Source organism: Onychostruthus taczanowskii, unplaced genomic scaffold (genome assembly GCF_017590055.1).
Source record: "Onychostruthus taczanowskii isolate IOZ18803 unplaced genomic scaffold, ASM1759005v1 scaffold7, whole genome shotgun sequence".
Classification (NCBI taxonomy): domain Eukaryota; kingdom Metazoa; phylum Chordata; class Aves; order Passeriformes; family Passeridae; genus Onychostruthus; species Onychostruthus taczanowskii.
The window spans coordinates 5,682,540-5,710,093 of record NW_024504786.1 but is presented as its reverse complement, the minus strand read 5'-3'; the positions used below and the strand labels follow the sequence as shown (position 1 = coordinate 5,710,093).

Below are 27,554 nucleotides of genomic sequence, written 5' to 3'. Positions count from 1 at the left end.
AAATTGAAGGAAGAAATAAACACAATATTATAAATTCCCACATTCCAAACCTATAACTGCTTCTAAGCCTTTGCCAAACCTCTTTGCAGATCCCTGCTGTAAACGTGCAGGAATGTCAGCTTTGGAGTGCTGTTAACTCCATTTAATGATGAACTGCACCCACGACTTCAGGGAAAGATGACAAAGAAGATGTTTTGGTATTTGACTTGAATCCTCATACCCGTGCTACACAGTTTACCTGAAGAACCTGGTCACAGCAGACTGATGTGGCAGAAACCTTGTGCAGAAAGTGAATTCTTGGCATGTCTGCTGAGCTGCTGTACAGGGAGGGAGGAAACCTGCCCAGACCATCAGTGCCTGTCACCTTCCCAGGGGCCACTGCCCACTTCCTTGAGGAGGACAGCACATGTTCCTTCCCCTCCCAGTTCACAGCCTGGTACTACCAACAACAAACAACAAAAGCAGTAATTATTTATTAATAAAGAGGGATAACAAGTAGGAGTTTTAATGTTACTATATTACTATTAAACAAACAAAATTACTGTCCTTTTAATGCATACTCTTCATCATCTTCTGCTGGTTTGAGTTCTATGTGTAAAAAAAGAAATTGTATGGCCTTCCTAATAAATAAGATTCGAGTACTATTTATGCTTTGCAGCCTTGCAAACAGTAGTTGACTTTATCACTTGAAAACATTCTGAATAATTTCGAATCTTTCTCTGAAGACTACTAACTGAATTCCCTTAGATATTTTGGGAGTCTCTTTTTACATTTAGATATCTGAGCTGATACCTGAGGACTGCTTAATTGTCCATGCACTCAGACCAGAACAATTCACAAAAATATCCTCAAGGGCCATATCAAAAGCCATGTCAAAGTTGAGGTAAATAACCCCTTTTCCATGTGTCATCTGCAAAGGCAATAGAAGGTAATCAGGTGGATTAAGCATCCAAATGCCTTCCTCTTCACAGGCCCAGAGATCTCTTCCAAGAGAGCCTGCTCCATACAGGGCCAAAGTGAGTTCATCCGCCCTGTGTCTCCCCAAGCAGACCTCTTGGCCATTTTAAAGGTGGGGACAACATTTGTCTTTCTCCAATCAACAAGAAACTCTCCCTCTTTCCATTTCTATTTCAAGGCAACAAACAGTGCCAGAGGACATCAGCCAGCCCCCTGAGCACCTTGGATGCTGCTCACCTCCCTCCGTGGCCCTGGAGGGATTTAGCTCCTGCAGCCTGGCCCCTCAATCTGTCACACCAGCAATGCAATAACCAGCGTGAGAGTGGGCACTGCACTTAACGTATTTGCTCTGCACAAAACATTTTTTATGCTCCCTGTGTCTCACAACCTTATCATTTCCTCACAACAGAAAGATCAATCAATTTCATAAGCAATGTCTTCCAGGCTGGCTTTGATACTAAATGGTAGGATAGCATTGCCAACACCTTAAGCCTCACATGCTCATACACGTTCAGCTGCACATGAGGTTCAAAAGGTTGATTTGAGAATAACCAAAGCAGTTCATAAGGTTAATTTGATAACATCCAAACCTGCAATCTGCAATCAGCTGAAGGATGGAAGGACCTCCTGCTGCACAGGTGGTACAAAGATACCCATGTTACCCATAGCAGCTGGGGAACAAAAATCAACAACACTGTTGTAGTAAATTCACAATGTGTACACAAACCCTTTGAAACAATGTGCATAAACACCTCCTGTGAGAAACAAAAGCAGTCAAAAATGAAAATACAACAGTCTGCTGTGATCTACACTATTTAATGTCTCACATGCAGTCATGCCTATGATTTCACATTAATTTCATTTCCCATGAGCCCAGGTTTATAATCTGGGACTGCTGAATTCTCAGACAGGAATACTGACCTGTCAGACATTTTTGATTTGGGATCATATATTCCCTGTACTGTAGTTTATCCCTCACAATTACAGGCTGTCAAAGCCACATTACCTGTGCCTTCCTGCACTGCCAACAACGCTTGTGACTGCCTCTGTCTTCTGTGGGGACTGCAGAGTCAGTCTGGACAGCTGATTACCCTAAGAAACACTTACAACACACAGTCCCTACACTCTGCTTTCAGACAGACACAAAAAATCACTGAAAGGACCTAATTATGACCCTGCTGGTTGAGCACACAGGCAGCACAGCGGTGAATTACTGTTTCTTTATGTCCAGAAGAAATCACACCTTTCAGAGATTCCAAAAGCTGACAGGTCTCTACTTCTTCCCAACCTAGAATGCCACCACCCCTTCGTAGCAGCAGTGTTGTGTTCCTCGCTCCTCTCACCAGCCCAATGTGTTCTTTCAGCAGCTCCCACATTTCCTACAAACAGATCCCCTACTCGAGCTGTTCCCCGAAGAGCTCTACAATGTTCCTTCCCAGAACCCTACAATATTTGTCAATAATTTCTCCTATAGATTTCCTGTAACACATTGTTTGTGTGCTCTTGATTATGTTCTACCAGGCTGCTTACCCCATTTTCTGTGGCTTATTCTGATGTTACCATGGTACCATAATAAGTACAAGAAGTAGAGACTCTCCAAGAGTAGATCACCTTTTACTGCACTAGCCTTTCACTGAAAAGGAAGCAATCCACCCCAGTACTGCTTCTTTTATTTCTTCCTTTTTTTTACTGAACTATTGCCTAAAACGCCCAAGAGCTTTCTAAAATATTTGCCCTTCACGGTTTAAACTTTTTTTCTTATTTGAAGTCTTCCATTGAGTAAGACAATTCCAAACAAAGTTATTTCAGAAAGAAAAAAATAATACAAAAACCCCCAAAAATCATGAAAAACACCACCCATGAAATAAAGAAACAAACTTAAAAAAAAAAAGAAAAAAGAAAAAAAAAAAAGAGGAAAAAATAATAAACCACAAAGAGGAACAAACAACCAAAATAACAAAAAACCCCTCACAGATTTGAATACCAGATATGTCATGGGTGGTTATGGGAAATGCAGAGTCCTATTCACCACACTCCTATTTCTTGCTAGAATCTCACCAACAACAGAATAAATCTATCATCTATTTCAAGTTTAGATGAGATCAGATTATTAAAAGCAGAAGGATTTTTGCAAGATACTGGCAAATATGAGATCAACCAGTATTTCAAAATTTCCATCAAATTATGGCTTTTACATGCTCCAAAGGGAATCAGACTTTTTAAAGCAGCACCCATATGCATCATATATAGAAGCACATGGAAACACACCCCGCAGGAAGTAGCAACACTAGAAGTCCTGTAGGCTCCCGGAAGAAAGTTTGGATGACATCAATGATCATAATATCCAACAATATTCATATTTTTCATTCATATGAATATTTTTTCCTCCACTGTCTGGTGAAAAACGAGTATCACTGCTACAAGGAATGAGTGGTAATTGATCCAGAAGTGCAGACACCATCTCAGTCTTGCACAGCTGTGGTGAAACTGCTTCAAAGTCACTTTTCCAGCAGCCAGGCAGCACCTATAGTTTCATTACTAAAAGCAGCATGCTGGAAGCAAGAGAACAGATAAGCCTGGGAGGGTCTTTGAAATTATTCATAGTCTTTCTACTGACAGTTTCAGCAGAACTTTTAACATTAAACAGCTTGCAAACAGAGATCAACAGCACATCAGCTCGTACTGACTACAAACCTTCTGCAGGTTTCAAGCGATACGCAGTGGGCATTAGCACAGCTCAAAGTGTTTTTAAAAAATGCTGTAGGAAGCTGGAAAATGCAGATATTTCAAGCATAATTCATGATCTAACTGTTGCTTATGATAATTTTGTTGTGCAATATACACTGTGTAGTTCTTGAAGGGAATAATTTGTATTATTTTCTCATTATAAAACTCTTTTTTTTAGTCATTGGAAAATAAAGAATGGCTGGATTTGTACCTATTTATTTAGTAATGGGACACTACATGATTGACAATGCAATTACCAGTGTAAAGTTTTTGATATGCCAAGCAATACTTAAAATAGAACTTCAATATTTTTCATGTACAGAGCTGTGGGTTTCGTAACAACCTGTTTTTCTGCAACTCAAGAAATCTTCACAGGTTCAAGAAAAATTCCTTTAAACTTGATATTTGTGAAGAGAGACGTGCATATAAGAGACATTCAAGCATTCCATGGAAAGGTTGGTGAAATTAACGTTTCAATTACATGAAGAGTACAGTTATACTTTTATAGATCTTCATGAACTGAAAGAACCTTTTTTATTTGAAAAACATTAAAAATCTGTCTCCTCTAACTATATTGAGAGATATTTTAGACCTCAATTTCCATATCTACTTTAAGCCAAGTTAGTATGTGGGCATGTAACATTAATGTCGACTTATTCCTTCCCCTTTACTATCATTTTTCTCCTCTAAGCTTGCCACGTACATTCTGACAGTTGGAAGCCACTGAGATTTACCAGATTCAAAATCTTGTATAGAGGTCCATCTATTAGTGCCAAAAAAAGAGACTGTACCATAATTATTTAGTTAGGCCATTTAAAAAAAAATCCTTATTTCACCTTTAGACTTAAATCTTCACTTGTCTTGAAGACAATTTGAATGTCTGTCTCTGCTGTGACTACAGAGAACATGGTCTGGATCCTGTACAATACAGATGAAGTTTCACAGTTCTGGTTTGCATCATGCTTCTGTCAGGACTGGTGATTTGTTAGGATATTTCCTTCTTTCTCTTAGAGCTTTTCATACTATTACGAATCTCCTCCTTTTACTTTCTGTTCTTTTTGTCCTCTTGTTTATTACTGGTTTTCACCACAATTGCTGAGAGAAGTTTTACATTTTTTTATGGAGGACAGTAAAACTCCTCATTCCTCCAAATCGGTTCTGGTAAAAGAGATTGAAATGCAAACCCTGCTGAGGAGCTGTATTCTTTCACCTTGAACTTCAGCACTAATGACCAAGCCTGTCTCTGTTTGTTATTCTAGGCCAAGATACATGGCAGCTTCTAAGACAAATACCAGCCTGTGAGGCCAAACCTGGAACTTGCCAGTGTTTTCTGAGGACACCAGGAAGGCAGCACAACAGAATCTTCAGTAGCTGGTACAGCTGAAGGGAAGCTGCAGGTGTGTTCACAACATATCTTGGCAGGAATGCAAGTGCAGGAGAGAATGGAGTGTTCCAGCTGTCCACTGAGGGAAGTGAATTAAAGGGGATTTTTAAATGCACTACAATTTTCCCCAGGCAGCATATGATCCAGAACCATTTTCTAAAAGGAAAGAGATTTGCCATCCTTGGAGAGTTTGACTTTAGATACAGCCCCATCTTATCTGTTTTTAGGTTGATTTCAGCCAGCTGCTCCTCACACCTGGGTGCAGATCCTAGCCAGGCAAAGGATGTTTGGGACATGATCCTTAAAAACAGCAGCAAGTGGGGTTTATGGTTGATGGCTACCTGTGCATTTCTGGCATTTGAGAGAAGTCTGCATCCATCGAGGCAGTTAAAAATGTGCTCCACTTATCAAACTCTCAAAATAAGGTGAATGCTTCACCTGAGACCACAAAATCCTACAATATGATGGAGGAAAGGAAATACCTTACACTGATTTAAATCTAAAAATTACTCCAGCTAAATCCAGAGGTTTCTCCAGATTTTCCCTGATGTGAAAGTAAGTACTGACCTATTGTATTCACAAACCCCACAGCCACCACACTCAGTTCTTTATCTTGTAAGTTCATTCTTTACTTTCTCAACAGAAATATCTATATAATTATTCTGTGCATGAGTAATATTGGCTCGGAAAATCAACTAACAGGGGATTCAGCAGACCCAAGAATTATGCAAAGACTGTTTTAAGCAGCTTACTATTTAAAAGAAACATTTTATTTAAAAAAGTGCAAGTACCAAAAAAAGCAGTAAAGTTCTTTGCATACAAGCAAATTAACAATATTTCTTCAGTTCATCTGAAAAGCTGTGGACACTGAAAATTAAAAACAGTTATTGCATGAGGAGAGAAAAGCTGCATAATTATAAAAATATAGTTATAAATGTCCTTTTGTGAGAGTGTATAAATGAGAATTAGATGGGAGAAAGAAGGAAAATTAGAATAAAAATAACTTTTTTAAAAACAACCCAGACATATTAGACCCACTACAAAAATGGGCCACAATCCCCCTTTTTTTCAGCTGTGGTTTTACTGCAATTAGTGAAGCCACATCAGTCTGCTTAGAGTAAGTACAACATCAACTAAATATATTCAATTTCTAAACAATATTTCCTTACACTTTCTTTCTTTCTTTCTCATTGTTCCTACCCTTTCCCTCCCTTTATACTATCTTTGAATGCCAATGGGTGGTTATGGAAAACATTTGCTGTCATATCAAGGGCTTTCAGCCTCCAGTAACCCTGTTAGAACAGGTCTTTAATTAGCATTATAAATAATTACTGACTACATTTTTGTTCTGGGATGCAGAGAAAAGTTGATTTGAAACTAATTCCAATTCACAAATTTTTATTTCTTTTTCTGCAGTTCAGAGATAGAGATGGAAGAATGGTCCTCACTCAGAAGTGACTGGCAACCTCCTTATACATTATTTTCCAGGTCATTTCACTGAGTGTTTTGCAGGTATTCCATTTCATTCCTTGGCAACTGACCCAAAACTTTGAGCTGGATTACTTGAGAGATAGGCATTGTCTTTGGTATCCTTGGGTAAAATAAAGGTATTTTTCTAGCCTGCAATTCTTCCCAATATACCAGTGAAGATTCCCCCTCCCAGCTCTCACATTTTTTTTCTTTATAATGGCATTTTGGCCTTAATTATTAGGATCAGAAGAAAAACATCCATATCATTATAAATTAGAAAATGTTTAATAAGAATGAGCTTGAACAAATTTTTGTTATAATGAAAGGATTAAGATGCCTGATAGCATTAATATTTAGGAAAAATTAAACAAAATTGCTTTTTATCTGCTGCAAACTATGTTAAATATTTAATATGCCACATTATAAGGGCACCATTTGCACAAAGGGTATGACAACCTTTATGTTATGAACCTTCATTTCAGCAGTTCAAACTTAGTTGGAAAAACTTCTAAAAGCTAAATTTAAAACTATGTGCAGGGTTTGGTTTTTTTGGGTTTTTTTTGGCAGTTAGACCTGAGAAAAACTTCAAACCTGTGCAGGGCTCCAGCAGAACATTTTGCAAACAGTGGGGCTAAAGAGGCTGCCTCTCCTGACCCAGCACATGGTTTATTTAGGAGGGAGCACTGAGTTTAATTGTTCTGGAACTTATGGGAAGCCTTTCTGTTGCTTAGCTTGGAGTGTCTGGATGTATTTTTAGACAGCTTTGAAACATTAAAAAAAAAATTGCAAGTATTCTGAGGTGATGAAGGGTGATTTCTTTTACAGTAATCTATCAAGAGATAACTTTAATGCAAATATTATGTGAGGAAAATTCTAGCTCTCAGATTATAATAAATGAGTATAAATATTCCTTTATAAATAATAAGGTGTGCTAAATCTGGTAGGATCAGTAGTATGCTTCTGAAAAAAAAGAGAAAATCACTTTCTGAAGTCTGAAATCCTGGAAACTTTCAAGCTTTCCATGGGAATTTAAACAAATAAATCTCCAGGGGAAAAAAAAAAAAAAAACAAAAAAACCACCACACCAAAAAAACCAAAATAAGTAAGCCTCAGAACGCAAGTTGGACCTGCTTACAGCCACCTATGTATGGCATGAAATTTTAGGATAATAATGTAACAGTATAATGTAGTAAATCTGGTACTAGATTTTTACTGCGTGCAGATCACTGAACTGAGAGACAAATAAAATGAAAAAATTCTGAGGTTGGGCCTAAGCTGCTCCTTATAATGACCTTGAAAAAAAAATCTATTATCTGTTGCCTTTATCTCTCCTCCTGTGAAATGTGATAATAAATACTAGTTAGACCTTCTGTCTTGGGATGGGACTCTCAGCAGAAAACAACAAAACACTACAACCACTTTGCTTTTGCTGGCTGAGTTTCCAAAGTCAGCCTCACACTCTGTAACCCCAAAAACTTAACCAGAATCACCCAAACTCTTCAAAGCCTGTCAAGTCACTCTGAGTTACATTTAAAGCTCTCCTTCCACCTTAGCTGACTTTCATTTTATCCATCCAAGTCAATTGTTTTCATCTCTACCCACACCCAAGGCAGCTCTTAGCTACTGGACTGGGGAGCAGGTTCAGCTCTGTTGTGCAATCCATGTCTGGTGCCATCATTTAAAGAATTGTTTTTTCCCATTCTCTATTTCTTACAGATGTCATCCTTACTGAATAAAAATTGTGCTCCTTTGCAAAACCAAAAAAAAAACCAAAAAAACAAAAAAATAAAAACAAACAAACAAACAAAAAAAACCACTTCACAATTATTTTCTTGTTACTACGGTGTAACTGAATCCATGACCAGCTTCTGAACACTACTGGATTTTCACAACTGTAACACACTTATTTCCAAGGCACAGCTTACTGAAGTTCACATCTCACATTCCAGGAAATCCAGTATTAAACAGGAGAAGGAGAGGAGAAGTAAAACAAGCTCAGAGACACTGCAGTTCATTATTAGCTTCCAGATTTTCTGACTCTGGCATATACAGTTGCATTTAGACATAACAGGAAAAATTAAGATACATTTTACTGTGCTGCAGTCTTATAGATAGGAAAAAAGAGTCATTGACCAGCATTTCAAAACTACAACTGTTTCATTTGAAACTAAGATGGAAGATATCCAGCAGAATCTTGCACAAAGTGAAGGTAAAAAATCAGTACTGTTCAAAAGCTCTCCAGAATAGTCTGATTTACCACTAGAACAGTAACAAGATATATTTTTATGCATCTGTATTTCAAGAAAATCGACCTAAATTAATTTTTTTAAGCTTGACTACAATATCTGCATTATGTCACTTAGGGTCAGAAGTTTTTTTATATATTAAAGTGTCTATAATTCCCACCCAATTCAAAAATGCTAGGATACTAACATGAGAAATGAGTACAGAAGCACATTTTGAAACTGGAACTTAAAATACCAAGCATCTGTACTTAAAGGTATATCTTAGAAAATATACTCCAATAAATAGCTTTTACTGAGGCATTAGTGATCATTAAGCTCTCATGCATGTGGCTCATGCTGTCAGGCAGATCATATTAGTGATACTTGTAAATGTTGTGCATCTGCTAGAAAGTATCTCAGCTTCACTTACCAGAAGGTTTTCTAAACATCAATTCACATTTTTGGTGACTTCAAGAGAGATAGCTTTTATTAATTACATGTTAAATTAAAGCTACAAACAGCCTTTATTTATGTTAGCACAAGATTCTGTCAGTGGATATCTTTATTTCATTGCAGTGTACTTTCCAAGAACTAAAACCTTCAAAAGAAACTCTAATAACAAGTTTAGTTTGCACCTAAAATTGTGTACCAACCTTTGAAACCAAGAACAAAAGGAAACCTTCAGTTTCAGCTATAAATATTAGGGTATTGAAATGTCAGGTTGTGATGCAAACCTACATTTGGAGGGCAGAAATTTTTCAAGCATGAAATCCCTGCTTCAAGGAGGGCAAACTGAAATCAAAACCAAAAACTAAAAATTAAAAAACACTAAACTAAAAAAGCAAACCTTTGGAAATGCACCATACCATTTTCACTGCCATCACTCTCCTTCCCACACCTATGTGCTGCTTTCAGTGTCTTCATTATTTGCTGAAGAGCTTTCCTTACCTGCAGAATTTCAGGGGAAACCACACAGTGGCAGTACTGTGAATGCAAACACTCTGTTCTGTTGTGCAGCAGCTGCTAAGAACTAAAATACAGTTTTCCATCCTTTGCTTATGGTTAAGTTAGCTGTTCCTTTTCTATATAGAAGAACATGCAGTCAACATGTAATTTGTTTCCTTCTTTTATTTTAGTATCCAGAGGCCCCAGGCACATTTCACTCCAGGCTACTATTTTCTTGCCATTTGTATACACTCCTTTACTTCCTCTACCCAGATATGTTTTTAAAGCCCAGCTCCTTAGAGCAAACTTGGAATTCTTTGCCAAAAGAAAAGGAAAGGGAAACAAACTGAAGGAGCATCCCCATACAAAAATACCAACACACCCACCCCAGACATTTATGATTCATCTAGGTTATTGGTTTCTGTACTTTCATAGCACACAGAAACAAGTTGATGAGTATTAGAAATGACAAATCCAGGATGCTCTGTTCACTTTCCTGTACTCTGAGACATTTGCCAAAGACTGCAGCCACACAGACCACAGATGTCAACTTCTGATTTACAAGTACCTCACATCAGCTGGGAAATTTCCACTCTTTTGGAAATTTCCTCCAGACGAGAATTCTCCGATTGTAAATATTTTTCTGGTTTTAAAAACCCCAGATTTCAGGCAGGAATGTAACCCTTAACATGAACATGTATTCTTGAAGAGTGTGACATACAGCACAGGATTTGTACTTTATTTGGTTTTTAACTTATACAGAAAAGTCTATTTATATCCATCATTCCCACCTAAATTAATTCCCCTTCATTTCACCAGGTACACACACAGTATTTCTCTATTTTTTTTTTTTTTCTCCTTTCAAAGCAAGAATCAACTTTTCCCCTGCAGGGGTTAACACTCAGTGAATCTGAATGTGTTTCCTTCCCTACTCATCTTGACTTTGCTTTTAGCTGCTCCTGAAGGTAAAGCCCTTCTGACTGCACATGCAGCAGCACTTTTCCCCTGGCTGAGTCATTCCTCAAGTTCACAGAGTTGAAACAAGCCAAACACATCCTGGGCAGGATTGGCATCACAGTCCTTTCCACCAGTACCCCCAGGATAGAGACAGTCCCTCAGGAGAGCCCAGGGAATTATGTTTAATAAAAAACTACACAGAAAAGTACACATGCTACATGACTCCCCTTCATTGACTGAATGACATTTAAAAATAACTATAAGAACATTAAAGTATCCAGTACCATAGCAGATGGGGAAAAAATTATTTTTCTTATCAAAGCTAAATTATTATATCACTTCTGATTGTGAAGCCATGAGGTACTGGTGTTTTTAATTCCACTAGGAAAAATATTAGGAGTGGATTTTATCACATATTAAAAGGCACAGTAAGTTATTTTAACTTGGATATTCCTCAATTTCTTTCTACGGTAAATCTATCCTTTTAAGTTGAATCTGTTTATCTTGAGCTGAAATGTCCCTGCTTATAAATTTTGTAAATGGTATCACATATTTCCAATAAACAATTCCAAAAGAATTCTCCACAGAATGAATTCAGCATTTTTTACAGCAGCACCTCAGCAAGGCTGAAAAACAGTGATGTCTTCAAACAAAAAAGCAAGCAGAAACACCATTTACTTCCTCAATCTCAATGGCGATTCCCTATTAGAGAAGTTACTAATTTTACCATTTCATGTCTTTTTACTACAAGTCCAGTTACCTGGTACAAGTCCCTAATAAATTAGCACCCAATCCTTAATAAAAAGTCCAATCCTTGAGCTGCTGAGAGGACACTTTCTTCTCACGACTGTTTCTCATGCCACCATTCCTTTGGCCACACGTTTGGGGCAGACGGCAGCGAGCGAGCACGCACACCTTGCTCACACACCTACAGGTACCTCTGATGGGACAGGGCGTGCCAGCAAGTCCCACAGCCTCTCACCAGGGATGCCAGCCTCTCGTGGGGCTTGGGGGTGTCCGTGCAAGAGCTCAGAATGGGGAAAAAAACCAGAGAATAAGCCTAGAAAAGGGCACAGCACAGCCCCTGAAGGGAGGGGGCCCCAAGGCAGGGCACAGGCCTGGCACAAGTGAAGCACTTCCTTTCCGACAAATTAGACCATCTAAAACAAACACTTTATGACTTCTTTGTCAACATTTTAACAGTTCCTACACACCCATCGTTGTTAAAAGACAAAATCAGGTGAGGGCTCACATGCTGCTGTGATGTAGGAGCTGCAGAATCCCTCCCTGACCGGGACATGGGGAGCTCTCCTCCTGCCTCAGAGCCCCCGGCTCCCCTGAGGGGCTGCTTTGAAACCACCTGCAGCAGGTACAGCCCTGAGGATGGGCACCTGCACGGCCCACCCACCTGTACTGCTCACCTGAATGGCTCACCCACCTGCACTGCTCACCTGAATGGCTCACCCACCTGCACTGCTCACCTGAATGGCTCACCCACCTGCACAGCTCACCCACCTGCACTGCTCACCTGCATGGCTCACCCACCTGCACTGCTCACCCTTCACCTGCTCTGCTCTTCTGCCACCCACCTGCCCTGCTCACCCCCACCCACCTGCACAGCCGAGCTGTGGGCATGTCCAGCCTGGGAATGTCACCACAGGTACCGGGAAATGCCCCAAACCAGCTGCCCAATACCCAAACAGATGAACTAGTCCTGCATCCCACCCAGAGCTGCTCAGTGGAAATGTGAGGGTGGAAATGAAGGCACTGTGTGGTTCAAACCTCTACCAAAGATCCATGGTTTCCACAGGGATGCTGTTCCAGCCAAGCACCAGCCCTGCCCAGACCACTCACCCAGCGCAGCCTATCCCCTCCCCAGCAGCGTTCTGATTTTCCAGAGGCAGGGAACTGTCAGCAAAGCTGCCAGCTTTCCACTGGGAGCCTGGAGCCTCACCTTTCCATTACCCAAAACATCTGACAGCCAGTTATCCTCGTGCTGCCTGAGCAGTACTAGACAGAATGATTGGGATTAGTATTTGCTGCCAAAAAATATTGGATACTTTCTAATCACACTAGGAGAGCTCTTGCTAGGTTTTCAATCTCAGAGATGCTTAATATAGTGAAGCAGGAAGACAAAGTTTCACTTTCAAGCTGGAATTCAATAATCCTACTTGAAGCTGTTTTAAAAAACAAACTTTAACCACTGCCTCAGCATCTAGAGATATAGGAAAGATCTTATCCCTATTGTATTGTTATTAAATTTTAATTCTCTCAAACCTGTGCCACATCATACAGAAGTTAATTCATAGCTTATCCTTAGTAATCACAGCATAAAAACCTGGATTTTATCTTTTAGGTTTGTATACAACTGTTGAATCCCACAAGACCAAGCTCAATATACAGCACCTATTATTTTAATGTTCTGATCCTGCATTATCACTTGCCATACTTATTTACTGCTTATTTTCTCAATTTCCACAGTACAGCAAAATGTTTTTGTCTTCTATTTTATTTTCTATTAAAAAAGAAATTGAACTCATTGCTTTGACTTTTACCATGGCACCTCAAATATAAGGCAAGTGCCTGATAACGGTCTCACTTTTATCAGAAGTTCACACCTTTTCCTCTGCACTAAACATTGTTTCTTCATAGCAAATGAATAGAAACTTTGTTGTTAATGATTCAAACAAATATTTAAAAATATTAAGCTCAATGTTTCAGCCCTAACTTTGCTTAGAATTTTATTTCTGATGTATTGCACATTCTATGTTTTTATGTCATATATAAATTTAAAGAGGACTATGTATTTTTAAAACCTTGTGTTGAAAGATCTTTAAAGTTGCAAGGCTAAGTGAAGGAAAGCCAAAATTTAACCTGACTGTGCTGCGTCCTGGTGCATTCTCAATTATATTATGTCATAGGTTATTACATCTTGTTAAATTCAACTTGTCTAGCACTCTTCAGACCATTAAAAGATTCTTAAAGAGATGTTACATTTTCTGATTACAGTTTTTGGCTCCTATTTGTGTAGTCTTGTGTTAACAGTCTGATTTTCAAGTACATTTCTTGGTGACACTCAGCTTTGTCTGTGTAGGGCTCTTACTACTAAGTACTTACAGCTGATAAATGCCATTCTTAACAGAGGTGATTTTCATTCTGCTTCACTCCATTAGTCCAAAGTATAAAATTGCAATGAAAAGCTGCAATGTCCTCTTGGGTAGTTTGACTCTACTTTGAGCTCAGTGCTGCCCATATTTATCTAACTTACAGACTCATTTCAGGGGAAAAAAAGCTTCAATTTTATGTACTTTTTGTTAAACCTGCCAAGGTTAGGGACCCAGTTCTGTGAACACTTTTCATGCAATCAGTTCCACCAAATGCCCATCACCTGAGGAGAGAGAATAACCTGTTTCAGGATGGGATATAATGCACAGCTCTGGTCATATTTTGCAGCTATTAAACTCAATACCATGGACTGTAGTGGGAAAAACCTACAATTCAGTTGTTTTAAACTGCCACAAAATCTCCAAACTGCAAATTTCATTGCGGTTTGCACTGATGATGGGGGAGTTATTTTCACATAACGGTATGCTTTTAAGATTTTTTTTAATTTCTCATCAGAACCCCAGAAATTAAGTATTTATAGATGACAAAAATGCACCTAACAGGAACCAAACCCATTTGTTTCCTATGTGCTTCAAACCTTTCATGAATAAAGTAGCACCAAGGGTAACCTTTCATGAATACAACCTTAGGGATCACAGAGTGCCCTCAATCAATGCAGGGAACTCATGTTGACAGAGTATATGGGAAACAGATTGAGGTATTAAAGCACATAGCCTCTGGTGTTTTAGATGTAAATACTATAACCATCAAATATTTAGACTCTTATGTAAGCAGTATGTCATTTTTTAAACAGTTACTGCTTGGAATAAATCTTTAAGGATGGAATTTTCAGAAGTGCTCAGTATTGGCCTAACTTTGCTCTTACTGAAATCAATCATAAAATTTTCACAACTTTAGAAAGGGACTTTGTCTGTTTATATGTTTCCACAGCACTAAGCACAATGAGTCTTGATCCTGGCTGGGGCCTTTTAACTCTGCTGTAATCTAAATAAATTGATTTATAGGAGATCAGTTAGATAAATTATGAGGAAACACACACATATAAAACAGCTAGGGTTTTTCAGCATGGCATAGCAGCCTTTGGAACTTCTTCATCATTTTCTCTTTGAATCCTAAAACTCATTTGCCTTTCTTTATATTAATTACCTTGTTATTAGTTTTCTCCAACATAATTCCATCTTAAATTTGCAGTGAAATATCCCTCCAATAAAACGTATCTTACTTTCTTGACACAAATCCCATTTAATCTATACAATAAACACATTATTTTTTGGGATCTGACTCTGGGATTTTTTCAGCAGAATATAATCTCTCCTCTATTTCCACAAAAGCTGTTGTTAATAACAGTGATATGGAATCTCCTCTCTACTTCCAGGAATAACCACCTTTGCTGAGCTGGGAAAGAGGAAGTGAGTGTGTTTCTTTTATAGGTTTGTAGACTGGTTAGAACTGTTTCTTTTGTTATTTTGCAAGATGAACACAAACCTTAGTTTACCCAGGGACTGGCATTTATTTCACTTTAATATATGTGCCAACCTGAAACCTGTCTAAACCTGTCTAAAAAGATCTTATTTTCTTCCAAAGAGCTGCACTAAGACCAAGACAAAACTACTTCTGCTTTTCACTCAATGTGGGATTTCAAAAAGTTGATACTGAAATGCCTTTCTGCCCATGTTCTCCAAATAAAATGCTGTAAGTCGTTGAAATGAAGGCTGTGGTCTGTTCCACAGACAATTCTCAAGGCATTTTGTGGGAGCTGCTACCCCCATTCCCTTGTCCCTGCTTCAGCCACTAATTCCCAGCTCCCTCACTGCTCCTGAGGTTGGAGCTATACAGCTGATTTTGGATCTCTGCCATGACCCAGTCCAAGGCTAAATCCTCTTTTTCTTCCTTCAAAGCCTGGTTTTACCCTGGGCCCACTCCCAGCCTGGTGCTCCTGTGCAGAGCTGTGCAGGATGAGGGAGGGGGCAGCTCTGAGGAGCTGCAGCTGCACCTGGCAGGGACTGCCTCAACACCCACCTGTGCCACGGGACACATCCCTGAGCCTCCAAAAGCTTTCTCACCACATTCCTCGGGAAAGCAGGAGCAGGCACACACGACACTACAGAGCTGGCAAAAGAACAAACCTCCGAGAGTAGCCAAAGTTGTAAAATAGGCCAAGGAAGGAATCAGGTAATGCTAACAGCTTGTTCATCTTCCTCACCTAAATTCAGGTGATGTTATCGCTAGCCCCAGCCTGCTACATATTTTATAGTAAGCAATTTTAGTCTTTCAGATTAGCAAGCTATATATATATTTAGTGCTTTATTCTCAAACTGTTTCACCACAAATGACAGCTCATTTCACAAACAGCTTATCTTATGGCTAAAGATATATAAATACATACTAAAAATGCTGCTGAAAGTCTCAGAATGTATAATGCAGCCTGGTAGACATGGTAGTGATTGTAACACTGCATTGTAGACACAAATGTTAAAGAAACTTGGCAAGAAGCAACACATTTTAGCTACTCAAAATTCAGATTTTCTCAGACTTGTCCCCTTCTGATGAATGGAACATATGGGAGTATTGTTCATAAAACTTACATTGCTTTTCTTGATGTCTACCAAAATTCCTCATCATGACAATATTTACCAAGATACATAAAGATTCAAATTTGAATTAATTACCCAGAAGTTTTTCTGTGCTTCCAGGTTTGCTGGAGAAGAAAAACACTTCAGAAGCAATGTGTTGTGAGCATTTAGCAGTAGATGTTTTAGCAGCAGAGGTAGCAGAGTGCTTGCTGGGTAAGGGGCCTACCCAGTTAAAAGCCATCACTGCTGAGTGAGATAAAAGACAGGGAAGAAAGCAACTGCTTTGCCAAGAAGCAGTTTGAAATCTGACATTATAAACAAAACACATTTAGATCTAGACATAAATCCTCCATATGTTGAAAGCTCAATAATATTTTAGCTAGAATTATTACTTACAAACAAACAGCTCCTGAAATACAGCATCAAAACTGCAGAACAGCCTTTAACCTTGTGTTCATCCACTCAAGAGCCATGTTATTTATTATCCTTTATCCCTTAATTATGGGGACTTCACCTACTGCTCTCTGCTCATTTGAAATGCAGAATAAAATACAATGGATGTCTAAAGACTTAACAGGTGTCAACCAGATATTTGCCAGCTACTGCTACTATTCTACTGGGAGGAGTTGCTGTTCTATAAATACTAATTAGAGTTTTGCACATGATCTTGCTGAAATACCTAAGGTGATGAGTGGCCAGTTGTTACTTTTAAAAGATTAGCACAATTTGAAAAACTAATGTCCCCAATGAGGCAATGCTCACACTGAATAATCAAGAGTTATAGCTGTTCTCTGCCCAAAGGGAATATTTGCTCACTTCATCATTTGGAAAATCTGCTGCCTCTCGAACAATTCACTCTTCTATTTAACTTTGAGAAACTTGTAAAACTTTGTGCAATCAATAAATTAGTGCAGTATATGTACTTAGATGGTCTTCCACTGCTATGCCCACATGGCAGACTTTTTTACTACCTTTATGTCCAAAGATAGGGCTCTTAGTGTGAAATCATGATTAAGAAACTGCAACAAAATAACATTGTACTTAAATCAAGCAACAACGAAAAATAGAATTACAGCACGAACATAAACACAGCAAAAATTCAATTTCCTCAAATCCATCTCCCTTCAAATTCTTCACACCCACTAAAGAGGAAAAACAGACACAGGCAAATCAGAACAGGTCTCAATGAGACTGAGGTTTTATATTAAAAATTTATATATAGTAATTTTTTATTTTAAAATTCCTTCCAGTTCTCTAAAATCTTGATGCAGTATAGCTGAAAAAAACAGCTAATTTTAAGCAAAATGTTAATGTGACATGGCCCATTTCCTTGGTTTTTAAAAAAATCTTGAGTTTTGTCTTGTCCATTCTGCTATGGAGAGCAACTGATGTCACAAGGTGTGACACATTGCTGTATTTCTATATGGGAGCTGTGCTTCAATGCAGTGAAATTTGATACAACTGATACAATCCCTTACTATTTAGTGTCCATGACCACATGTGGGGAAAACATAGATACCATTTTAATCAGAATTTTCTTTTCCAGGCTTCAATTTTTTTTTTAAGAAATATTTTTCTTTACAGTGAAACCTATATTTTTCCTTATCCCTCAAGGATATCCCTACTGCTTTTTCTTTTCCAGTAGCTCATTACTGGAAATGTATTTGGCCTTGCTTCAAAAGAGAAGAATATGTCAACACCAGAACATCTGTGTCCACATAGAGTGCTTTGATGACAGTGATATACTCCATTTACATCAGTAACACTGAGCTGAACCTTGATGCTGTCTGCATTTAAAGATCTTACCCCACAGGGCAAGAGAATACAGGTCAAAAACGTTGATCTCTGTTTGACACACTCTCTACTTCAAGAGCACTTGGCAGCAATTTGTTCCAGAGTCAAGAATCAAACTCACAAAGTGTTGCAAAGCTCGGAGCCATGTTTGCATAACCACACTCAAAACAAATATTAAAATTCACATTCTCTTGAGGCCAATCTACTTTTGATATGCAGGGTTTTGTGAGCAATACAGTCAAATTCTAGCCTGAATACAGGAGGACTTTTCGTTTAAATCAAAAAGCCATAACTCAGGTTTGAACATCTGTTATTAAGAGGGATTATGTACCTATATCTCACAAATGCAAAAAGGAAATCAGGCACTTTATCATCTAAAAGTCAAAACTGATCATCTAAAAAAGGGAGTGGAATAGTTATGTGTGACACAGGGTTGTGCCTATCAGTGTGGTCAGAGGAAGTTGGGTGAATTTTGGTACAGAACAAATGCAGGCACAATAATGATTCCTCAAATGTTTCATAAAGTGGAGTTAAGAGATGAAGCCTGAGCTACAGCATATTTGTAGCCCATGGCTACTGATAATCTTCCTTTTAACTGGATTTTAAAACCTTTAGTGTTTCTTCAGCTTTTTGTAATTAATATATCACTTTCTAATTTAATTGCATTGTGTCCACTAAACTGCTATGCTGACATAAACCCTCCATATGAGGTGGAGAGTCCCAATAGTTTCCTTCCACCCCTTCCTCCTCTCATGTAGAGCTCAGCACTTTTGCAGCATTGAATGATCCAGTACTGCTTACAAGACTAATACATACAAAACATCAAACAGGATCCAATCAATGCAGCTGGATATTGCCCTGCTCGTGTTCAAGGACCACAGCCACCTGTGTGCTGCAACAGCAGCTGCAAGTGCTGGTAAATCCTATTTCAGCAAACAGAGAAAGAGAAAATTTTGTTTACAGGTTGCGCTAGAATGCCATGGAAACAGATACAGAGGTAACTGTGAAAGGCATAATCCAAATGGAAGACAGCCCTGATAGAGCCCATGTATCCAAAAATAATATATATGTTTTCCCACTTGGAAAACACATGCATAAATCCTATTAACATCAAGACAGAAAATTATACTGAGTAGACCCCAATATCACTAAGGTTCCTGATAACAGTATGAATTAATGTGCACCTTCAAAGCAGAGCAAGACGTTTTCATATGCAGACTATTAGAAAAAAATAAAAATATCTTAATAGAATAATCACCTTTTTAAAGAAAAAAAATTACATCTTGAATTTTTGAAACAGGATTAAAGTGTGGTAGGAGCCCTGTAAAAGGAAGCTGCTCAGCACCTGCTGCCTACACTGTGACTGGCTTCAGGCAATGTTATTCATTCCTCACTTTCATGGGAGCAAAATACATCCTCTAAAAATATAAAACACAAAAATAAATAGATCTCCGGGGAAATTGAAGAGAAATCTGTTTTAAAAATAGCGAAGGAGCCTCTATGTTCTAAAAAAATAAGTCCATTTTGCATTGTTTTGTAAGATTTACACTTTAATTTGAAACCAAAGTAAGGCATAAAATTTGTATGAAAGCAATATCTGATTTATAGATAAACTTAAAACACAATACACTTAGCTGCAAATACCAGACCCCAGTGAGAAAAGCAAAAGGTTTTGAAAGATGATTAAAATATGCTTGATAAATGTGGCCCTGAAATGCCCCAAAAGATTTTTCTGAAGTTAAATAGTAAACACAATTATCACGGTTTTTGCTACAAAAACACTAAATGCAATGGATTTTTTAAATTAATTTTCAATGTTATTACATGTTCCTATTGAGCTGGAATTGACTCAATCCACTAACTATACTGTGAGTCAGTTCTTTTGTCCATCTGACCTTACCATTACACAAAAAGCCAAATATCCATTCTGTTGGTTGTATGAAGAGGAAGCCACACAATGAGAACAACCTTATGACCACCATTTCCATCTTGTGAGTGGAAAATTTGTGACAGTTGAAGCATTTAAGAAAGATATATTCATAAAGTCCTGATAATGTCCAGCTTGATCAAATGTATTACTAATTAACCAATAAAAAGTAGCAGCTGTGAAGGCTGACAAGAATAACTTACTGTACACCTCTGGCCTAACCTCACCATCCATATTCAAACAAGTCTCCTGGCAAAGGCAAATCAAATAATTCTTGGGAGTCTTGCATGCATTCAGACTCACTAGATTTGCATATTATTATTCACAGTAAATGTTTCATTACATTTACTTTGAGAAAATGTACAATCTATATGGGTATTCACATGTTTAATATGCACAAGTTCCCATTTTGTACATTTTATGTAGCTGATGATGAGGTTGTTTGGCCTCCCTCTGCCTTAGACCGGGCACAGCTCATTCATGTGAGGTCAACTCATGTGGCAGAGCTCACATTCCTCCACCAAACTCCAGCCACCCCAAAACAGGCAGAACAATTCCAAGCAGCTTTTCAAAACCAGACCAATCTCCCATAATATTTGTAGGGGTATTTTTGGAGTCTAATGCAGGCAAAAAGTAGTACAATTACTGTCCGAAGAGCTGGACAGTTGCTGAAAAACAATTTGCCCTAAGCCCTGACTGCTCAGTTTGCTCAAATGGATATCCCTCCAGTCATGGCACTTGAAACAAGGAACTACAAGGGGCCTCCAGAATTTACATTGGCATCTGCTCCAAAGAGAACCTTTCCTCACAACACTGCTGCACCAAGTTAAAGTAGGTAAAAGTGCTCCTCAACCATGGGGTCTTTGGTACAAGTGCCAAGTAAAACCCATTTATCTCATTAATTCTTTGAGAGAGTAACTCACCATTTTGGTCGGCTTGTGGATTTCACCATTGGAGCCATCCCATCTCTGTAGAGGCTTTTTGTTTTACTGAAGTTGACAACATTGAAAATTACTCTCTGGAGAGGAAAAAAAAGGAAAAGAAAAAACACCAGGTATAAATTCTGAAAGACTTTCTACATGTCTATAACAGATGCATAAAAATATACACGGATAACATATGCACTAGATGTGTACCTTATGAATTATTGTTATTCTCCATGGACTCAGATAATGGATATCCTGTCTGTTCCAAGTATTTAAAATGTCCATGTTGTTTCACACTGCATTGATACACATGAAATATATGTTTTTAATTTAGCACACTGATTTTTCAGTAGGAATCCTAGCCAGATGAAAAAATAAGCAGAGCTAGTCCAGTGTGCTGCAGTTAACATTACAGAGGTAGATGGAAAGCTGGGAGATGGGCTGGCATTCCTTGTGTAAACCTTCTGACTGCTTCACAGAACCATAGGATAGAAACATAGAATTGCTGAAGCTGGAAAAGGCTTCCAAGATCAAGTCCAACCATTAATCCAGCGCTGCCAAGTCCATGGCTGAACCATGTCCCTGAGCACCACATCTACATCCCTCTGGAGAAGGCGACTGCTTACTTCCTTTAGCAAACAGTTCCAATCCTTAACAACCCTTTCAGTGAAGATTTTTTTTTTCCTAATATGCAATCTAAAACCTCTGGTAAAACCTCTTGTCCTATTGCTTGTTATCTGGGAGGAGAGAATGACCCCTACCCTGCTACAACCTCCTTCCAGGTAGTTGCAAGGTCACCTCTGATCCTCCTGTTCTCCAGGCTGAGCCCCCCTGCTCCCTCAGCCTCTCCTCACCAGACTTGTGCTCCCGACCCTGCCCCAGCTCCGCTGCCCCTCCCTGGACTCGCTCCAGCCCCTCAAAGTCACTCTGCTCATGAGGGGCCCAGAACTGGACACAGCACTCGAGGTGTGGCCCCACAGTGCCCAGGACAGGGGGACAGTCCCTGCTCTGCTCCTGCTGCCACACCATTGCTGGCACAAGCCAGGTGCCACTGGCCTTCCTGCCCACCTGGGCACAGCTGGCTCGTGTTCAGCCCCTGGTGACCAGCACCCCCAGGGCATTTTTCCCCAGGCAGTTTTCCAGCCACTCTGCCCCAGTCCAGAGCACTGCAGGGGTTTGTTGTGGCCCAAAGACTGGACCTGGCACTTGGCCTTGTTGAACTTCATACAATTGGCCTTGGCTGATCAACCAGATCCCTCTGCAGAGCCTTCCTGCCTACCAGCAGATCAATACTCCCATCCAAGTTGGTGTCATCTGCAAACTGACCAAGGGTGCACGAATATTATAGATAAGAAGAAAATATTCTAAATCTGATCTTAATTTAAACTGAAACTTTGGGAAAACTGAAGATGATATTTAATAGGTCAAGGGAAGAGTAGAATTTAGATCTTTAAAGGTAATGGACTGATGCTAAAAGCAAATTAATGCAGGGGGAAGACGAGAGAAAACAGAGACAAAACCTTTTTCTTTACCATCTGTCTGCTTCAAGTCATTTCATGCAAAATTACTTATTCTGTCTCTGTTAAGAAAGTCTAAATTGGATCTAGCTCATCTCATGGAGTACACTGACTTTTCAGATGGCAAATGCAGTATCCCTCATTTGTTGCACTCTTTTGATACTCAGTGTTGATGTACTCCAAGAAAACAAAATATGAAGTCTAAATTAGTTTTTATGAAACAGTCCACAATATAGTGATATAGTGAATTTCTATGAATCTCTTTACGTTTGTTTTTTGAAGGTAGAAGTGAAGACAAACCACTAAAAGTAATATTCACACTTTTCTTTTAGAACAAACTATTATAATGTTAGCACCCTTCATATTGGTCCATGAGAAGCCTAAGAACTGATTGATCACTGTTTAAAAATCAAACATTTTTTGACTAAAACAATAAGCTTTCATATGTAAAACTTTGCAAAAACAAATCTGGACCTTCCAGGCAGTCTGCTCGGGCAACAGCGAGTGAGAAGATTAAAGTAAAAGGAATCAGCAGTGGGACACAAACAGGAACCAGGCACATTTACCCTTTCATATGGGGCAAGTAGGAAGACAGGTAAACTGCATAGCCCTAAGTGGCTCTGTACTCAAGAAAAATTAAGGTTTTTTGGGTTAAGGTAGTGCTGAAGATTTTGTGAATGGGAGCACATACTTCTATGCTGCAAATTCTGCCAATCAGTAAAAGCAAAATCTAAAAATAACCTGTAGGTTTGACTAGAACTGACATGAAAAACTAGCAAGTTGAGAAAATCACTTTTTTGAAGGTGGTAATTCAATTTTGCACCAAAGGCAGTAGGAAAACTATGTATCACAAGGGTTTTCATGTATTTTGAGATTTTCTAGTGGTCATGAGATGAACTTATTTTTATAACTCTGGATAAAATAATGCACTTAAATTTACAGAATGTTATGCTTGTAATTTTAGGTATTTAGGTTATTGCTTATCTGATGAAATATCCACTTTGGGAGGTCTCTAGTTATTTTCCATCTTACATTTCTAATGGATAGCTTTAAGTTAGAGAATGGTATTCAGGTCTCTACACGCTTTATGCTCTACATGGAAGCATTTCCCTCTATTAGAATGCTCAGTTTTTCCTCTGTTACTTAACTCTGTTCATATTTTTGAAAACAAATTAAGTTGCAACAAATTGGTTTGTTAATCTTGATGTTTGCATGGAGTGAATGAAACAAACAAGATCTCCAAACCAATTGCCTTAAACTTTGGATGCAATCATGTCACTGTTGGAAAGGGAAAGTTGCTAATTTTGTTACATACTGACTCAGAGCAGACAGCTGGTAGAGAATGTTCTTATTCCAATCAAGCTTATTTTGTATAATGAGTTGGGCAAATGTACACAACTGGGTAAGCAATGTATATAAAAACAAAAATATGCAGCTCATTTAACAAAACACTGCCGATTATAGCGTTCCGAGCGCTGCCGCTCGCCGCGGAGCGAGCACTCAGCAACGCGTGCAATTCCCCCAGCATGGCACCCAGCTAGATTGGCAGAACCAAAAATTTAACAGCACACAGCAGAACTTTATCAACACACGCCACTGAGGTAATAAAGCACACAAACCGAAGCACTCAAATGAGCAGCTGAACTCCGTCAAGTGTTCCTGGTGGTGGTTAAAATAGTCCATGCAGCTCAGCCAGTGGAGTGTGCAAAAATGTAATGACTGCAGGATACACACTGGGTACACACGCTGGAAAAATATGCAGCTTGCTCAATAAGGTATGCAAACAGCTTTGAACTGAATGCTGTCATAAAGGGCTGTGATACAGCAATCAAAGTTTTGCTGAACAAATCTAATTTTTAGTCTAATTTCTGTCTGTACTTATATCCTTTAGCACACCAGCATACAGAGCAAAAGGACTAGAAACAAACTGAGCATGTTAAAACACTTTTTTGAAAGAAAATTATTACTATTCTGAATTATTATATCAGTTATAGAGATGTACAAGATTGTCATCTTATAAGCAATATAATTGAGATACTCCAAAATGAGCATTCAAGAACTTAAGAAATGTCAAGTCAAGAAAATAAAACTAGATTAAATGTACTTAAAATTCCCTAGAAATTGTTCTGGTCTCCAGAGCATCAACATAGAGAAAAATGGCAGAAATTTTTACAATAAAAATACTTGTTTTGTATTTGGGAGTATATGAATACCACTAAAAGAAGCAATATTCAAACAGATGCTGTACCAGAAATTATAACTCTGTGCTTCCACTCCAAATTCAGGATAAAATCTTGAATATATTGCATTATTTTTACAAATTGATCTGCAATTTCTGGGTAGGTGGAAGAGGCATGGTGCAGAAAAGCCTCTCAGGACAGCACCAAGTCAAACCATGCTCTTGGGGATGCACCAGGATGTGTTGTGGCTTCACAGCACGAGGGAAGAAAACTGCTGCAGTCTCAGGCTCTGTGCTTGTCCTGCCAAATCTGAGACAGATGTTGGAGAACATGAGACAAGGCAGGCAAGTTCTTCCCACAGAGAGAAGAAGGAGGAGGACCTCTTTCCATGACACGGACAGTAAGTTTGAATTTGAAGGTATCTTGCTGATAAAATCATTGGGACAGAAAATGAGGGAAAAGCTTGGTACTTTCCTTTAGCCTTAAAATTTACATAGAAATTGTATTTATATCTAGTTTTCCTTATAGTCCTTTGCAGACTTCAGGAATTAAAAGCACAAACAGGTATTAAGATATGCTCAGTGTATTTAACATGAGTAAGCTAAAGATGAAGCATGAACAAGAGGAGGAAAGGTGGCTGAAGCATATCACATTTTTTTCTTATTGCCAGCAGTTTTTCTGACTGCGGCTGGAAGGAGCTGTTGGCTGTTTGGGGGGCAAGCACACAGCAAGGTGGTTTTGGTTTGGAGCTGAAGGCACTGAGAGTGGATAGTTCTATTGAGCATCATATTCCAACAGGATGGTGGGAGCACAAGGTTCACCCAGCTCCCAGCAGGTTTTCCAACTGAAGCAGGTTTCCAAAAGAAAGTCACACCTTTGACAAAGGTTAAGAGCCTTCCCCCAGGATAAGGACACATTAGGTCCCTTCAAAAAGGCTCCCAGGTTTATTTTGCACAGTTTTCCCTGGCTGGCTGCTCACAGAAATAAATGTGCAGCTCTGGCTGACATTAAAAGGGAAAAAAAAAACAAAAACAAATACACCATAGAACACCACAAAATTTTGCCTGAGGCAGACACCTGGCACAGAAAATTTTGTGTCAAATCATTACAAATATGAGAAGTTTTAACTAACTTAAAATAGGGTTTGCAGTAGGAAGTGTCAGGCTTGATATTGATGTAACATACATATATTAAATATTTAAAAGTATATAATATGTCTAATATTAATAACATAACAATTTCAATTCGGTGGACAATGCTGAATGCTACCAGTATGAGCTATCAAAGTACCTGGGGACCAATTTTTTGGTCAGTCATGAACAATTTCTTCATTTAACCAGCCAAAATAAGACAACTGGGCACTAAGTATTACTTCCAAGACCTTTCAGCTGAAATTAAGCTGAGCTTTTTTTCTTTGAATGAACATTAAAGATCCAAAGGTGCTGGATATCATTGGGCTCTGCCTCATTTATGCTGCTTGATCTTGCTTTCCTCTCCTGTAGATTCTTTAGATATTACAGTGTTTTGTGAATTCCTGAAACCTGTACATTTGAGTTGGGTTCTTGCCTTGGCAAAATTAGTTATCTTTTCCTTCTTTTTTTAAAAAAAAAAAGGGTAAAGATGTAAGTTTTCATCCCTTTAAAGGGCAGATCTACTTCAGAAGGAGAGAAAGAAAAAAATTTAAAAAAAAAACAACAAAGAAAGAAAAATTAACCAAACTCATGACTTGTGAGAGTTTGAGACACCATTTATGAATGTGAGAAAGTGGCAACACGGGATTGCTGCCTGCTCACCAAAAAATGTGCTGCATTTCAGTATTTGAGTCAGAAGGTCTTTAGGATCTTTTCTGACAAAGCACCTTATAAAAAGCTGTACAAAAATAAATTACACTGGAGGGACTTCCAAATGGCAAGAAAAAAGTGTCACCTGCAACTGTTATCAATGCTGAAGAAAACAAGTAATATAACAGTCAGGTCTGTGCAAAATCCCCAATGAGAACTTACAAATAGTGTTTTTCTGACCTTTTCAAATTTAAATCATTCATTACTGCTAACATTTTAAAATAAGCCATGCTTCTCTTTTCCCTTTGTAGGAACACTTGTCCTTTCAAATGGAAAAGTTTTTAATATTGACAGCATTTAGCCTTTTTCTCTTTAGCTAAGGAGCTTTCAAAACCTGCTGATGCTCAGGAGGGGAACATAAATTCTCATTTTCAGAGGGGGAGGATGCTGGGGACCACGGAGAGCTCCACCAGCCTTGCTCATCAGCTGCACCTGTGTCTTGTTAACTGGAAACTGTCGAGTCTTTACAACACAACAAAATTTTAGGAAAGTGACGCAGCAAATGTATTACAGATTGTGAATTATTACTGTTTTTCCCTTGGTAGAGATCTTCATTTAGTTACTTGAAAGAGAGGAATGCTGAAGTCTGGGATGCTGCAAAGAGCAACATTAAAAAGAGGCCCAAAGGATTTTAATAAAACAACACCTCTGATATAATGCTTTGCTAACTATTAAATTAGATTAGCCTTTATTGTGGTATTTGTCTGTGTGTGGGAGATATTCTTGGGTTTGATGCCAGCCCAGCACCCTTAAGCTGTATGAGTGGTTTTCAGGTAATGAGGTTTAACTGTGTGTCAACAGCAAAAAATACTTTTACAAATAATTACTAGTTTAGGCATTTTCCTAGTTGTCTGTCCTTTCTGGCAGTTCTTTCTTTGCCCTCAAATTCATGTGCATAGACCCACAGGAGGTGTAAGACCTGTGCAAGCCAGTGTTCCTTCCCCATTTGGAATTTCACTTTTATCTCACTAAGTTCTATGGCAGGGGGAAACTGTGGAGAAGACC

General features: G+C 38.6%; 1 protein-coding gene across 1 annotated transcript in view; it reads right to left on the bottom strand.

Annotated features, from left to right (window-relative positions):
* The window catches only part of AGBL4 (AGBL carboxypeptidase 4), an 880,299-nt gene that overhangs the window by 642,256 nt on the left and 210,489 nt on the right, over positions 1–27,554 (bottom strand). Inside the window, exon 4 of the mRNA XM_041421668.1 lies at positions 21,009–21,103. Within this exon, the coding sequence (XP_041277602.1) occupies positions 21,009–21,103 (95 nt within the window). The remainder of the gene's footprint in view (positions 1–21,008; positions 21,104–27,554) is intronic.